At 33.5% G+C, this 16,039-nt stretch overlaps 1 protein-coding gene across 1 annotated transcript in view; it reads left to right on the forward strand.

Moving 5' to 3' along the window:
- The window catches only part of CSMD1 (CUB and Sushi multiple domains 1), a 1,093,428-nt gene that overhangs the window by 827,235 nt on the left and 250,154 nt on the right, over positions 1-16,039 (forward strand). The window contains exons 13-17 of the mRNA XM_053974810.1: positions 2,417-2,599; positions 4,490-4,816; positions 6,608-6,802; positions 11,384-11,522; positions 15,787-15,974. Of these exons, the coding sequence (XP_053830785.1) occupies positions 2,417-2,599; positions 4,490-4,816; positions 6,608-6,802; positions 11,384-11,522; positions 15,787-15,974 (1,032 nt within the window). The remainder of the gene's footprint in view (positions 1-2,416; positions 2,600-4,489; positions 4,817-6,607; positions 6,803-11,383; positions 11,523-15,786; positions 15,975-16,039) is intronic.

The following is a 16,039-nucleotide window of genomic DNA, read 5'->3' on the forward strand; positions in this document are numbered from 1 at the left end:
TCCTGTCCGTGACAAAGTGGCTGGATCTAGGAGATCTTTAAGGCCCCTTCAGACCCAAATGCTATGATCCTATGATGATTCCATGAATTACAATGAGTGTTTCCTGTCAGCCTGAATAACTTTTGACTAGAGTAGATTTCCTGTTAGGAATACATAGAGTCTTCAATTTAAGGTTTGTGAAGATATGGATTCCTAGACCTGGATGGAATTTTTCAATCTATTTATTGTCAAAATGCAAATAAGACATCCTCAGAAGTGTTTTATAAATCTGTCATATTTTCTGTATTGTTTTTATGTTGAACAAACATGCACAGACCCTGAATGTTTAAATAGAAATAAAGTTAATGTAATTATTTTTGACATTTTTATGAGTTATTTGGCTTTTCAGTATAAAAGAAATTCATTCAAACATCCTTCTCTTGTGTGTTAGGGAAACTGAAATTTATAATTCAGTTGTTTTTTATGAGACATATTTTATTAAAACTATTTTTCCAAATAATGAAACATATTTTTAAATGTTTTGTCTGAAATTAGTGTTAATATTTTTCATTTATTTATGCTTTTTGTGCTTGAAAATAAGATATTTACAAATCTGAATTATAAACCACCATATGCCCATATGGGCATTCTTGGATCAAGGGTGATACATTAAGAATGAAAAAATATTTGCTTCATCTCCTAAGTTTGGCAAAGAGCTTATGATCATTCTCACATGTTGGATTAGATACAGCTCTGCTGTCAGTGAGGGAGATGAATTTCTAAAATGTGATTAAAATGTGTATTCTGATTTTCTGTGGCTCCTCACATTTTCATGAAGTATGTAAAGATGTGCATAGCTGAAAACACAGGTTTTCAGTGCTGTTCTGTGGAAGTAAAAGTCAATATTTCAGTAGGAACAGACAAGTGAAGCTGCATTAAAGCATTTGTATGTATAATTTTGATTCATTATTTACAAATATTCTTTATAATTCTCTCTCTCAATGTTTTATTGTATTTGTGTACTAGAAAATGTTGGAAAATGTTTTTATTAATTTATGCATACTAACTTTCTGCTAAAACAAATTATTTTGATAAAATAATAATGGGTCCATCAGGCACAGCATCATCAGCAGGTCAAGAAAACTATTACAATGTGAAATATATGCCATAGCTTCCTGAACGTGTCTGTCAACAATCTGTTAATGACTCTAAGGGTGTAAACATAGTGGATTGACTTCACATATGATAATTTTTTATCCTGTATCTTAAAATTTCTGTTGCTGAGTCAAGGTCTTCTTCTTGGATCTTCTGCCAGGATTTAACATAATTAGATTTAACAATATTTGACAGTAAACATTTTCAATTGTATTAAATTATGTTAACATTTAATACTATTCAGTGAGTTTAATTTTCTTGTTATCTTGAATGTTTCTGATTTCATACCTTGGACAGAACTGTAAAATATTTAAATGCCAAGAACTTTACTTTCATTTAAATCAGATTTACTTAATTTCATTACATGTGCAGCAGCACAGTTCATAGAATCAGAAGAGCTTTGTTATTTTTTCTGATCAAAGGCAGGTTAATTAAAAAAAATTGCTTTCAATTTAATAGCAAAGAAATGGAGCCTTCATTTTCTGATGGGTGGCCGTGTGTATAGTATTTTGTAAGATGATTCTATCACAGGCAATTAATACTTTCATTTTCTTTTCTAATACTTATGGTATTCATAAATTTCATATTATTTGAATTTTTTATAGCCTTATCTGCTTTGTGTAGATTTGAGATCTGGAAATTAAATAATTTAAGAAACAGAGCTCCTGGAGAATATCTTGAAATATTATCTAAAATGTTAATTTATTTTCAGCACAGCTGAATGCAGCTGGAAAAATGTGGCTCTAATTAGAAGTATGTGATTAAGAAAGAATTCCTCAATTTTGTTTTTATTATACTTAAGCTATTTTAAACTGAAATCTATTGAATCTATTAGGAAATTATATACTTTTAATCACATTGTTAATAGATTTATAAATGGAGTTGCAGATGTGAGAGTTAAGAGATTCTTTAGTATGAGTACTTCTTTGTGAGAAAAACTATCTACACATACCATGTGTCCAGGGGTAGGATAGACACTGGTTTTATATTTTTACCTTCAAATATGCTGTAATTTGGTGCAGTCATGCAGTTAAATATAAGTATTTTGTTATTTTCAGCAATGCAGCAATGCAGGAATGGAAGCTATTAGCTTGTGAAAGAACTTTAGATACTAAATCACATTTGAGGCAGTTGCACAGCATTTACCTCTAGTTCATTTTCAGCTGTAAATATTAGTTTAATGTATAATGCCAAATATTTTGAAAGTACTTCTGATACTGACATATAAATTGATTGCAAATGTATTTTCCTTATTATTGCATTTGAATTTTTTGATATTCAGAAATAGAGAAAGGAGGTTGTGGAGATCCTGGAATTCCATCATATGGGAAAAGGACTGGCAGCAGTTTTCTGCATGGAGACACACTTACCTTTGAATGTCAAGCAGCTTTTGAGCTGGTGGGAGAGAGAACGATTACATGTCAACAAAATAACCAGTGGTCTGGCAACAAACCCAGCTGCGTTTGTAAGAATTATTATATTTTTTTCTGTTTTTTTTTTCTGACCTTAACCTCTTGCATTTCTTAACTTTTCTGACTAATCAACAGGAAAATACTTCAAAGTACCTTGAAGACTTTTTCCATCATGGTTTGCTTTTTTTTTTCAATTGACTCGGTAGCTCATTTATGGGGAACGTCACACAAGGCTGTTTTTAGAATGTTCTTTACACTCATTTTATGTATAATTGAACCACTTAACAGTCTTCATGTAAATGCGTGTTGAATTAGGTTTTAAATTAGCAATTCCTAATAGCAAATAAGTGTTCAAAAGGATTCTGTGGTACATACATGTTTCATTGGGGCAGTGCAAAACAGCCTGCAGACCCACATAAGAAAAGATTGGGGGTTCTTTGGTGGTTTTTTTTGGGATTTTTTTTTTTTGTGATATATCACAAAGATGTGAATATGAATATAAAGAAGTTAAGAATACTGAACATATGAAAAGTCATTAGTTGTGAATTTTGATTTAAAAGATAAAATATATTTGTTGTTAAAAGAGGGGGTATTTTTGGTGTTTGGTTGGGTTTTTGTTTTTTGTTTGTTTGTTTGTGTGTTTTTGTTTTTTGAGGGGGGTGTTTTATTTAGGTTGGGTAGGGTTTTTTTTCCTTTTTTTCTTTCCCTTTCTTGTAAAATAGAGCAAATCTTTCAAGTACGCAGGTATATTAGGCATTTCAGTTCTGTAGATCATGTTAAATTTTCCTATAACAAGTCATACAAATCAGTACTGGATTTGACAACCACCACAACCTTTGTGAGGTGTCCTGCTCTATTTGGACATGTATGTACTTTGAAGCTGTGTTGGTACAGGACTTAACAACCTGAGCAAGATTGCTCTGGACCTGAATAATTCTCAATATGCCTTGCAATGCTGAATTGTGTCTAAGCATGTAAAGCCTAGGCACAGAGACAGTTCAGCTGCAGTTCCCTTGGAAGACAGAAGTTGTGTTTCTTCATGGTGCTGTATTGCATTGGATTGCTATATCAGTTTGTGTTGACAACATAGAATATGTTACTGTGCTTCCAGTGTTACATATGCACATGCCCTGTGAAAGAGCACGGAATCTCTAACATCTATTTACATACACTGAGTTCACTTTGACACATTTGAAGTGCTGAATAATGGTTGTCCTTTGTGCTAACTAATATTCAGTGAGTCTTCTCCTTTGTGAATATACTGTACTTCTGCTTACAGTACCAGTCACGAGGTCAAGACTCTGAAACCAGTTAGTCAATGTCTTGATGAAAATTGGCTCAAAAGAGTAAAAAAAAAAGATGATAGCTATGAATAATTTTTGGTTTTGCTTAAGCCTTCAAAGAGAAACTAGGGTAAAATTAGTTCAGACCTTAAGAAGATAAGTTCAGACCTTACTCTTAAGATTTCTTCATTCAGTCACATCTGAATTTCCACCATTATTTGCATCAGTATGAAGTTTGTATACTACAGACAAAACTGGCCCTCGTGCTTGATTTTTTTTTTTGATAGTTGAATACATTTTAATGCATATTTGGAAAAGAAAATAATTCAAATTTGGAGATCACATTTTCATTTTAGAACAAACCTGACAAGTTTTTGCAAATTCTGATGCATCAAACATTATTTTTGCTTTCTTTGGTATTCCACTACATGCTAATCTCTTGCAGGCCCTGCTTCAGTCACTTGGATTCACTTGGGGAAAAAAAAACATTGGAGAACTGTTCTGAAAGTGTTAAACATTTTCTGCTTGCATGTATAGTAGTTTTGACATCCAGATTTCAAAATCATTCTTTTGCACAATAATCAAAAAAAAAAAAAAAAATACAAACATTTATAACATTTGTAGATAGTATTTTGAGAATATTATTGTTCTTTCCTTTAGTTTCATGTTTCTTCAACTTCACCACACCATCCGGAATTATTCTTTCTCCAAATTATCCTGAGGAATATGGGAACAATATGAACTGTGTTTGGTTAATTATCTCAGAGCCAGGAAGCAGAATCCATCTGATTTTCAATGACTTTGATGTAGAACCCCAATTTGACTACCTTACAATCAAAGATGATGGGATTTCAGATTTACCACCTCTTGGCACATTTTCTGGAAATGAGGTCCCTTCTCAATTGGCTAGTAGTGGGCACATAGTAAGACTTGAATTTCAGTCAGATCACTCTACCACTGGAAGAGGATTTAATATCACTTACACAAGTAAGAACTTCTGCTTTTTATCTTATGCCTAGTTTTATGCTTTCTTCATATTAATTAAAGCAGAGAATATAGTTGTATTTAATATATTTATATTTATTTCTATTTCTATTTCTATTTCTATTTCTATTTCAGAAGTAGATTGTTATGATTGTATAATTGCACTCTTTTCAGATGTCTTCCTTGTATTTGTTAGCTTATCTGAATCCTTATAATTTATTTATTTTAATTGTTATAGTGCTGAGGCATTCCCTTCATTATTTATTATTTGTCTTTTTTGTTCATGCTGCATAAATGCAGATCCTGTAACTAAAGTCCAGATCTTTCATATCAAAGTATCCAGTGCATGTAATTTAATATACTTCTCAATGGAACCATCAAGAATAAGTTCATAAAGGTATTAATCTTAGATCCCAAATATTGAGGTATTAATCATAAAAGCATAAAAGTAATCATCAATGCAAATAAATAGTTCTGGGAATGTGCTTTGCTCTTGTATGTTTTTTTCCTAGTTGAATGGGGTGGAATATATGAATACAAACCCCTAAGAATGGAGATCTCTTTTCTGCATTGCACATAGCAGTTACACTCTGTGCTTTTTCCAGTGTCTAGAACACAGCTGAACTGACACAGAAGTCTTTCCTACAAGAGTACACGAATTTAGAATAATTCTTCCATCTGGGTCCTGTCCTTTATGAATTTTAAGAAAGTGCTACCTTTGAGAAAGCAATTCTCAAATGTACAGTTTAATTGTAACTGGACAACCAGTCCAAAAGTTATTAAATCTGGACCTACTGGTCATGTACGTATAGAGAGGTACTGAGAAATAAGTCTCTCCTGTTTGGGCAACCAGGCTAAGAAATATCTGGCTACAGATGGCCCTTTATTTTGTTTATATAAAAATATATTACTAAGCAGTACTCTCAATAGAAAACTAGTAACAGCATTGTCATGTAGAAAACATTTTTACATTTGCCATAGATTGCTAACTCTCCTAAAAGTTTTATGAGTCATTCAAAGATGCTACTTATACAGAGGTTATAATTTTAACTGAAGAAATTATCTTCTAAGATTATAGAAATTAATTGGCAATAAATTTGTCTTTGAGACCTTTTGAATTGTTTCTGTGTTGTGTCATTTAAAATAGTGTTTGTGGCCAAGGTGTTTTATTGCATTATTTGGAACGATTCCCCACATAAAGCTGGAATTCATTGATTTCAATCTTTTTTTAAGTCTTAGATGCCTAAATTGGTCTTTTGCTTTTATAGGAAGGGATAATTTTTGTCCTTAGAAATAGGGCAGGAATAAAAAAGGCGAAGCCATTTTCTCTTGTTTTATCACTTAGTATTTGTGAGAAGAGGCCAATACTCACTTTGCTACAACCTCTTTTCAGGTAGTTGTAGGGATAAATGGCGGCTTCCCTCAGCCTCCCTTTCTTCAGGTTAAACAAATCCAATTCCCTTATGTTAGAGGCAAAATGGCTAGAATTTGTCCACAGGAAAATTTAGGCAAATTATTCTTGTGTATCTAAGCCACATATATCTAAAACCTTCTGAATTCCAACTATGTTGCATGTGTGTGAACGTCATTGGATTTGAAGCTTTTTATTGAGAAATTTTCTATGCTTTGAATTCTACATTACTATGTTATATGCGTTACATATTACTGTATTACAAGTGAAATAGTATTCTCTTCCTCCTCCAAAAAAACAAGACACAAAGTTTAATGGGATGGTTTTTATTATTACTATTATTGTGAGTTTTATTACCAGTATTATTACTATGTTTTTATTAGCCTTTGGTCAGAATGAATGTCACGATCCAGGCATTCCTATAAATGGGAGGCGTTTTGGAGACAGATTCCTTCTGGGAAGTTCTGTTTCCTTTCACTGTGATGATGGCTTTGTGAAGACTCAAGGCTCTGAATCCATAACCTGTATTATGCAAGATGGAAATGTAGTATGGAGCTCCACTGTCCCACGTTGTGAAGGTAAGGGCACAATCTTTACTTTGCACCTACAGTTTGAATAATGATACTATTTAAATTTAGCTTACTTTTTACATTTTGCACATAAATAAGACTGCTTTACCTGAAGTTATTAATTCATCTTAACACTCTTCCAGTCAAGTGAGAGCACAGTAATAGAAACAAGATAGCTTGCTTTTGTATTCTTGGAATAAATTAGCATTCTAAAAATCTAGTTGCTATTGTTTCCAAGTTCTGATTGTCACCATCATTACTCGGTTGTGAATTATAACTGCTATAACAGTTTTGGCTGCAGCACACTGAAGAACAATTATCTACCACACAGGAAGTAAATAAAGCTTCTATATAGAAGGCCTTTTTGAAAATATACCACTTTAGTTTTCTCAAAAGTAAAGTATACCTGAATTTCTGTGTGTAATATTATAACCTGCAGTACACTTATTTCTGAGAAATATAGTGAAAACCAGAGCTATGTTTTATATCCATGATATTACCAAAAATTTCCAAATTTATTTGCTTATCCTTTCTTAGGTGAATAAATAGACTAAGATGATCTCTACTTAGGTTTAAAACCCTCTTTAGAATGAAATACAATACGAAGAATTGCTTGATGCTTAACTGATAGGTCCTAAAGTCAAGACAGATGAGTGCATTTAATAAATGACTAAAGTATGTTTTTTCAAAGTCATGTTCAAAATGTATGCATTTTATTAAACAATAGATACATAGACAGATTAAAAGGTTTTTTTGAGACAACTAATCCAAACCTTCTAAATCTCACATTTCCATTAATTTCAGTGTCATTGCAATTAAGGATCTGGATCACATAACTTTTCTTGTTATTTGGGCAGTTTGAGAACTCAGTTCTCATAAGACTGTGCATTTCAAAGAAAATTTAAAAATACTGAACAACCCTCCCATGTCTGCAGTCTGTTAGAAGTGTATGTGAACCTGGATGTTGTACTAGCAAAATTTCTTACCCTGATTAAAGTATGTTACACAATGGAGCAGGGTTCTTTTATTCTTAGAGGAAACCCAGCTCACTCCAAAGCAGGGAGTAGGGTGCTGTTTTTTGTCAGAAGATTTTTTTCTCATTTCTGAATTCAATTGTTGAAGTATTCAGTGTAATCTTTGTGTAATTTTATTTTTGAAAATGCATAGATAAAGGAAGAATGATGAGCACTTTTAAGGGAAAAAAAAGAGACAAAAAATTACAGAAATTACTTTTCCAGAAAATACATAGGTTCCCCTTAGTTATCCTTTCTTGGAACTTTCTGGAATGTTTACTTGGTTTTTAATGAGGAAAAGATCAAACCAATATCAAACTGATATACTACCTTGGGGCTTTTTTTTATTATTATTTTTTTTTTAGATTTTGATCTTTGTTTCTTTTATAGAAGGAAGTAGTTAGGTTCAGGATATGTTCCTTTCTGATGTGAATTAGCTTGATAATTGAAGGAGTTTCTGGGCTTGGATTAGGGACTAAGAATCCTAAGCATGATTTAGTTTGCTTCTAGTTGTCTGAGATTTCTGAACTACTATTGTTTTTTTTTTTTGTTGTTGCTCTGCTCTGTATTTCTTTTATACATATAGTAAGCAACTCCTGAAATACATGAAGTAAATTATGTACATGAAGTGTTATAATCAGTTAAGGTTCAACAATCTTATGACTGTTCTTGTTCATAGTATGATGAAATTTAATTTTAAAAACCACTATGGAATAAATTGATTTCCTCATTAACTATACTCGTGTAAGGTAAATGCCATTTTTCTGGCCTTTCATTTTGCTTCAAAGAAAATTCAGTGTGTTTCAGGATTTGTGGGTTGCTTTTATCATTCAAATCTGGAAAAAAAATCCTAGAGACGAGTACAAGTCATAAGTAAAATAAAACAAATCTCTCTGAATAGTTTTTTTGTGTTGCTAAAAACATTTTAATAAAACTAGGCATATTGATTTGCAACTCACAAATTCATGTTGCCATCCATTTTTATGTGACATAAAAGGCTGGTTTGTCACTACTTAGAAAAACAGAAGAAATCTAGCAAGATTCACCTTCTCTTGAATGTGAAATTTTCTGATAATGATACCATTGACCTCTTCTATGAGGACAATATAAATGATACTAAGATAAATTTACCTGACCTTGAAAGTGTTCTGTTGTGCCATAGCCTTTAGTAAAACATAACATCCCAAGGCCCTGTGCCATGACAGCTTAAATTTTTAAGGGACTCATGTTTTCCTAAATTTGTTCTGTCATTTCTGCTGTTGCTTAATCCTGCTCCAAAGTCCTTTAATTTTGCTCTGAAAAATGCCCCTGTACAGCCCTGTCATTTTCACAGCCCTCTTGCAATACTTTTTTTTTTTTTTTTTTTTTTTAATATTTATGGAGGAGGATCAGGTTAGAGAACATTCAAACAAATTTGACATAGAGGAATGGGTCTGATGGGATCCAGCCAAGATTTCTGAATAAGCCATCCAATGACATCACAAGGTCACTCAATATCTTGGGAAGCTGATTTAAACCAGGGAGATCCCTGAGGACTGGAAGAAAGCAAAGTCTTGGAGAACGGAAAGAGGAAAGATCTGAAGAGCTACAGGTCTTATCTCTATCACTGGGAAAGGCAACAATATTCCTTGAGACCATTTCCAAACCCTGTGCTGTGGTTTAAACCCAGCTGGTAATTAAGCCACATGCAGCTGCTCCTTTCCCCTCCACCCCTCCTGTGAGACGGGTGCCTTAGACAAAAGGCAAATATTCTGAATTGAGACAGAAAAACAGCAATGAAATAAAATAGTAAGAGCAAAAATATTAATAACAAAAGTATACAAGAGAGGGTGATTTACATACAAAAAAGTGTTCACCCACTGCCTGACTGACCAACCAACCTCCATGTGTGAGTGGCCACCGAGGCAAAGACAAAACACCCCCCCAGATCCTCCTGATCATCTTTTTCCTCCACCCCATGTCACATTCTCTTCTTCTTGCAAGTGAAGTCCCTGACTTCTGACCCTCAGAGATGGTGTTAGTGGTACAGAATAACCACCCAGGTGCACCCACATAGCTCCAAACTCTGCCCCCTCAAGGCTACTGCGAGAAAATTAACTCTGTCCAAGCCAAACCAGGACAAAATGAAGAAAACTATGGTGACTGGGAGTAATCAACATGGATTTATGAAGAGGAAAATCATGCCTGACCAACCTAATAGCCTTCTGTGTTAAGATGAACTGTCTGATGGATGAGGGCAGAGTAATGGATATTCAGTTTTAGTAACGTGTTTGGCACTGTGTCATGCAAAATTTTCAATGACAAACTGATGAAGTAGGGACTAGAGAAGTGAACAGTGAAGTGGACTGAAAACTGCCTGAGCTATTTAGCTCATAGAACTGTAGGTAGTGTCACAACTGCAGGTTAATTGATAGAGGTGTAGCCCAGGGGTCAATCCCCTATCCAATAGTGTTTAAAACCTTCAGTACCGAACTGAATGCTGAGGCAGAATGTAATCTGAGCAAGTCTGAAGACAGTGGGTGGGAGTGAGTGGTGTTCCAGATGTTTGTGCTGCTGTTCAGAGGGATGGGAGAGGCAGGAGAAATGGGCTGAAAATAAATGACAGATCTTTCCCATCTATTCAGCGTTGGTGAGACTGTGTTGGGAGCACTGTGTGCACTCCTGGGATTCACATTACAAGAGCAATGTGGACATATTGCAGTGAGTCCTGTGAAGGGTCACAAAGATAAGTAAGGACTTGGAGCATCTGTCATACAAGAAGAGGTTGAAAGAACTGTGCTTGTCTCAATTGGAAAAGAAAAGGCTCAGGACTCAAGAGAAATCTTGTCAATATGTACAGATAACTAATAGGATGGTTTAAAGAATGTGGAGCTGGACTCTTCTCAGTGGTGCAAAATGACAGACAAGAGGCAGTTAACAGAAACTGAAATACATGGATTTCAGTTTAAAGATAAGAAAAACCTTGCGCTGTGAGAGTAAGCAAACGTTAAAACAGATTGTCCAGAAAGTCTGGGGAGTGTTTGACTTTGGATGAAAGGTGTGATCCTGACTGGACATGTTTCTGCGCAATCTGTTGTTTTGAGCAGGAAATGGATTAGATGATTTCCAGACATCCCCTTCAAATTAAACCATTCTATGGTCCAATGGAATATTTACAACTGCCAGTTCCACTGAGCTCAGTGATTACTCAAAAAGGTGGCACAAAACAGCGGTAATAATTACTTGGAACAGTTTGTCTGATGTTTCCTTGTCAATGTGGAATCATACTGGATCAAAATGTGATGAGACAGTATCATTTTTTAATAAGATACTGTGCTTTTCTACAGAAGGAAGTCTGGCAGACCCAAGTGCCATGCTTTGTGTAATAAAACATATAGAGAGTAATAAGTTTTTATAAGACACATGGCAGGCCTTATGAGTCTGAAGAAATCAAAGTACTGTGTTAAACTATTAAAACTATATTAACCATATTTCTATGTATTTTAATTTTATTTTTTTCAATTTCTTTGAATATATAATATATTAGAAATAATTTGTATGTTACAAATATACTTTTTTTTTTTTTTTTTTCTTTCAGCACCATGTGGTGGCCATTTGACAGCATCGAGTGGTGTTATCTTGCCGCCAGGGTGGCCAGGATATTACAAGGACTCACTTAATTGTGAATGGGTGATTGAAGCAAGACCAGGACATTCCATTAAGATCACTTTTGATAAGTGAGTATCATAAAGTTAAAGAAGTGAGGTCTGAGCATAAACACTTGTTTTATTATTGGAGAATCGTTTCTTTGGATGAAACAGAGAATAAGTATATACTTTAAGAATTCAAACCACACAAAGGAACCTCAGTGCAACAGTCACAATACTATTCCTACGAGTAGGCAATTAAAGCTTTCTAATGTGTTGTTTGCTTCCATGGTACTCAGCGGGAAGTTCGAGAAATTTAAGATGCTGACTTTTTTTTTCTCATTAAAGACTTCATAGTATTTATAGGTTTATATTTATTTGCAATTTTTTTTAATTAATATTCAGAAGCCTGAGGTTTTCAGGGATGTTTTCTTAAATGGAAATAGTAGTTTAAGTTATAAAATGGAGCATTTAAATTTTATAAAAGGAAATGCATTGTCTGAAGTTGCAGATGTTTGAATGTGCATGACCTTAACAGTGTGATGACAATATTTCTGAGAAAATAATGAGAAACATAGGCTTCTGTGACATGCGGTGCAGTTCAAAAAATCAATTTGCTGAATTTTAGACAGATGCACACACATATTCCATTGCAGAATTCTGGAGCTTTGTGTACAAATTGAGCTGTAATGACATTAAACAAGAACTTGGAGTTTACAAAATGGAGAATTCTGATCAAATATAATTTTTGAAGTGCAGCAGATACACAATTAATCTACTTCAACATTATCTCAGCATTAATAGCAAATGGATTCTGTTGCTGTTCCCTAATTGCCATTCAGCATGTTGGTTTTGGTAGACAAAGAATAAACCTTTCTTTGGCAGTTTATGGAACTTTTCTGGAAGGTTTAGAAAATTGTCTAGATTTACTACATCACATTATAAATTTTATGTTATGCTTATGTTTTAAAAGTGTTGTATTAACATATTACATATGCTTATGTATTAAAAGTGTTATGTTAATATATAACCTTGCTTTTGCAATAAAATTATTTTCTTTTGTCAACACAAAGGCTTTGTTACCCAGTTTAAAAATTCCATGGAAAACCTTTTTTATTGCTTACAAGAAAGACTGACTTTGTTGTCTGATATAACATTAGCAAATTACAAATCAGTAGTTGATTTTTTTCAATTAATCAACAAATAAAATATTTTTGTCAAGTGTTTGGCCTAGTTTGGGGAAAATGGAACCCTTTTATACTTCACTATATGACTTGCTTCAAAGACATACCTAACAGAATGCTTTGTACAAATGTTATATTAATAATGTAAATTATCTCACTCTTGAGCTAATGAAGCTTTAATGTTTCTAGGCAAATATGCCTTTCCAGAGTCCTTAGAAACTTTCCAGAAGTAGCAGCAAGTGCTTGCATGACCCTATGATTATTGTACACTGGAACATTTTGCATTTCAAATTGTGCCTAATGCCTGGAAGGGTAACAGAAAAATAAAATCTAATTGAGTCAAGTCATGAGGAAAGGGGTAGAAGAAGAATGGCTGACCTGAAGATCTTTGGTACTTTGAATATTGATAAAAAATAGTTTGATAATTTATACAACTAACCTCTGTATCCAAAACCAACCCAACTGTATGAAGAATAGTATAACACAACATCCTTTAAGTCTTTTTGAAATTATCAATGTTCATTTGGAGAACATCCTACCTCTTAGTAATATGAGTAAGCTAATAAACATTAAAATAAACTTAAAACCCAAAATGTAAGCCTTAATTAGATATTTTCAGTAGCGATGAAGAACTTCCATTAACAAATTGTCTTGATTTATCCTTTAGGGAAAGTGCAAAGACTAAAAATAAAAACCAGCAACAAACCCAGCCCAATTCAAAAGACAATTAATTCCCTTAAACCCTCAAAATCAGACAAGTGAATTATAAAGTCACATTTGAATTTGACATGAGCAGGAATCTACTGGGAATAAAGATCATTGCCAGAGTAGCAATTGCTGTTGAGTTATTTTCTGGTTTCTGTCTCCAGCAAGGGTTTGCCATCCATTGTTGTCATACTGCCCTGCTAAGAAAACTGCAATTGCTGGCTGAGAGCACTTTATTCCTAATTAGTTTGCCTCACAAACATAACTGTCAAAATAATTGAACTATTCAATTACTAACCTAGAGTGTATTCATTATGAGTACAAATAAAGTATTTAAAGCAGCCTAGCTGTAACTGCCTGTTTTCATCATTTTGCTGCAGGATAAATCAATGTATAATCTGTGAAATTATGGAAGTATACTGAAAAACTGTTAAGCACTTTTGTGATGCCCTCTGTAACTGTCTATTTTCGTAAATTAAGTGAGCCTTTCCAGACACAAACCCTCATGTGTTTATACAGCTAAATTGTTGAAATAGTGTCCAACATGCTTCTTGAGTTTGTCAACTAGCATTCTCCCAAATAATTATCAAACAGAGCCAGGACTTACTGTGGGCAAGCAACCATTCATAATAGGGAATTTGAATAGTATCTCCTCCTTAGAGAGGCTGAAGGATGTATGTAATAGTGTGGATGTAGGCCATTCCATTCTAGATGATTTCATTGCCAGAAGTGGGTCCTGAAAATGATTAATGTATTAGCAAACCTGCAAGCCCTGTATTCCACTGTCAGAGTGGATAGATAGCAGCAAAAGCAATCATCTGGATTTTATCCAGCTTAACCAAATAAAGCACCATAAATCTAGAGTTTTCTGTGTGAAGAGGAAGGAATGATACAAAGTGCCTAAGTCAGTTTCCAAGCAGTCATTAGCTCTGATAGCAAAGCAAAAGCTTTCTGACTTATGGCTGTGCTTTTGTTTTCAGGTAACTGCGAGAGAAGAACTAGAAAGAATACTAAATACTGGCTAATACTGAACTTGTTATTACCAATATTGATGTGTTTGTAAAAATATTTTTAAAAGAGCAATGCTATTTGTTCTGGAAAATGTAATGGGATGGGAGCTTGGTCATTCTGTCATCATTTTGTAATGAAGTATAAAGTTTATTTACACTTCAAAGGAATGTCACATGTATTTCTCCTTTCTAGAGTGTTTAATATTTTGCACTTTTCTTTAATTACAAGAATACAGTTTCTTATTTCTAGACTACTACATGTGTTCTATATTGACAAGACAGTTAAGGGCTTTGAAAAAGTATTGTATTGTTTAGGGATTTCTGCTGCTCTCAGAAGTTCAACTAACAAGCCTTATGGGAATAGAAGAGAAAAATCTCACAACATATGCATTTCTGAAAGATGAAAATAAGGATATTGAGTCTGCATGCAAATATATTTCAAGCAGTGTAAATATCTGTGTAATAGCACAAACTTCATTGACAGGAAAATTTATGTGTGCATGGTTTAAATGCTACAGCATATCAGAATCTGATATAACCACAAATTATCTTGAAAAGCATCTGATGTAAAAAGTGCCAGTTCAAGTTCATCTTGAGAAAGAGCAGGTTTGTGCTGTTTGATTTAAGAACTAGTAGTAGATGACATAGATATCCATTATGGACTGAAGAAATGTGATGTGGTTTAATGATTGGTAGACACATTGACTCTGCTGTTGATTTTAAAGTTATTTTTTCTTGTAAATCAACCCTCATTAGTCTCCTTACTTTGCATTCTAATATGTGTTACCTGTTGGGGTTTTTTTTTGACACACTAAAGTAAACTAAGAAGTCATGCTTATTGTAATGAGTTAGTAATGAATTTCGAAATGAAGGCTTGATTTAGATCTAATAAATTTTTACTGCTTTATTTCATAGGACAAAAATGATTACCTAAAAGTAAAGTAACAAGCTGTGTTAGAATAAAATCTTTGGATAAAAGAAAAATTAAACACTTGACTATCTATAAAACAGCTTTTGCCAAATAGCAAATATCAAATAATGAAATTATTGAGATGAAATAATGAAGTGTTATTGAAGATGTTCCTAGGGTATCCAACTGTTTCTTACCCTGAGAGCAAAAAATTTCTTGGATCTTCATTGGCTCATGTTTGAGCCAATTTACATTTTTGTATTCAGATTTCCCCCTAAATGTCTTTCTAAAGGCCAGTCATATGGCTGATCTGAAGTATACCGAATGTCTTAAAATTTTTTTACGATTCCGCAAAAAAAGCAAGGAAAATTATTTATAAAACCTTCTTTAATTGTTATTCTTAGTAATACATGGATGGATTTGTAGCTATGTAATTTTTTAATGTATGGTATTCTTGATCAGTTACAAGTGGCTTGTATTTCTATCAGTTGAAGAAAATAACACCATTCATCCATCCACCAGCTGACTTGCATATTCCTTTTCAGATTCCAGACTGAAGTTAATTATGACACTTTGGAAGTCAGAGATGGGCCAGCAAATTCATCACCATTAATTGGAGAATACCATGGAACACAAGCACCACAGTTCCTTATTAGTACTGGAAATTATATGTATCTGCTGTTCACTACAGACAACAGTCGTTCCAATGTTGGTTTCCTAATTCACTATGAGAGTAAGTCTGGTATTTCTCAAATAGATTTTTATTTAATCTTGAGAAAACTCCTTCAATTAGAAAAT

The sequence above is a fragment of the Vidua macroura genome, chromosome 3 (assembly GCF_024509145.1).
Source record: "Vidua macroura isolate BioBank_ID:100142 chromosome 3, ASM2450914v1, whole genome shotgun sequence".
Lineage (NCBI taxonomy): Eukaryota > Metazoa > Chordata > Aves > Passeriformes > Viduidae > Vidua > Vidua macroura.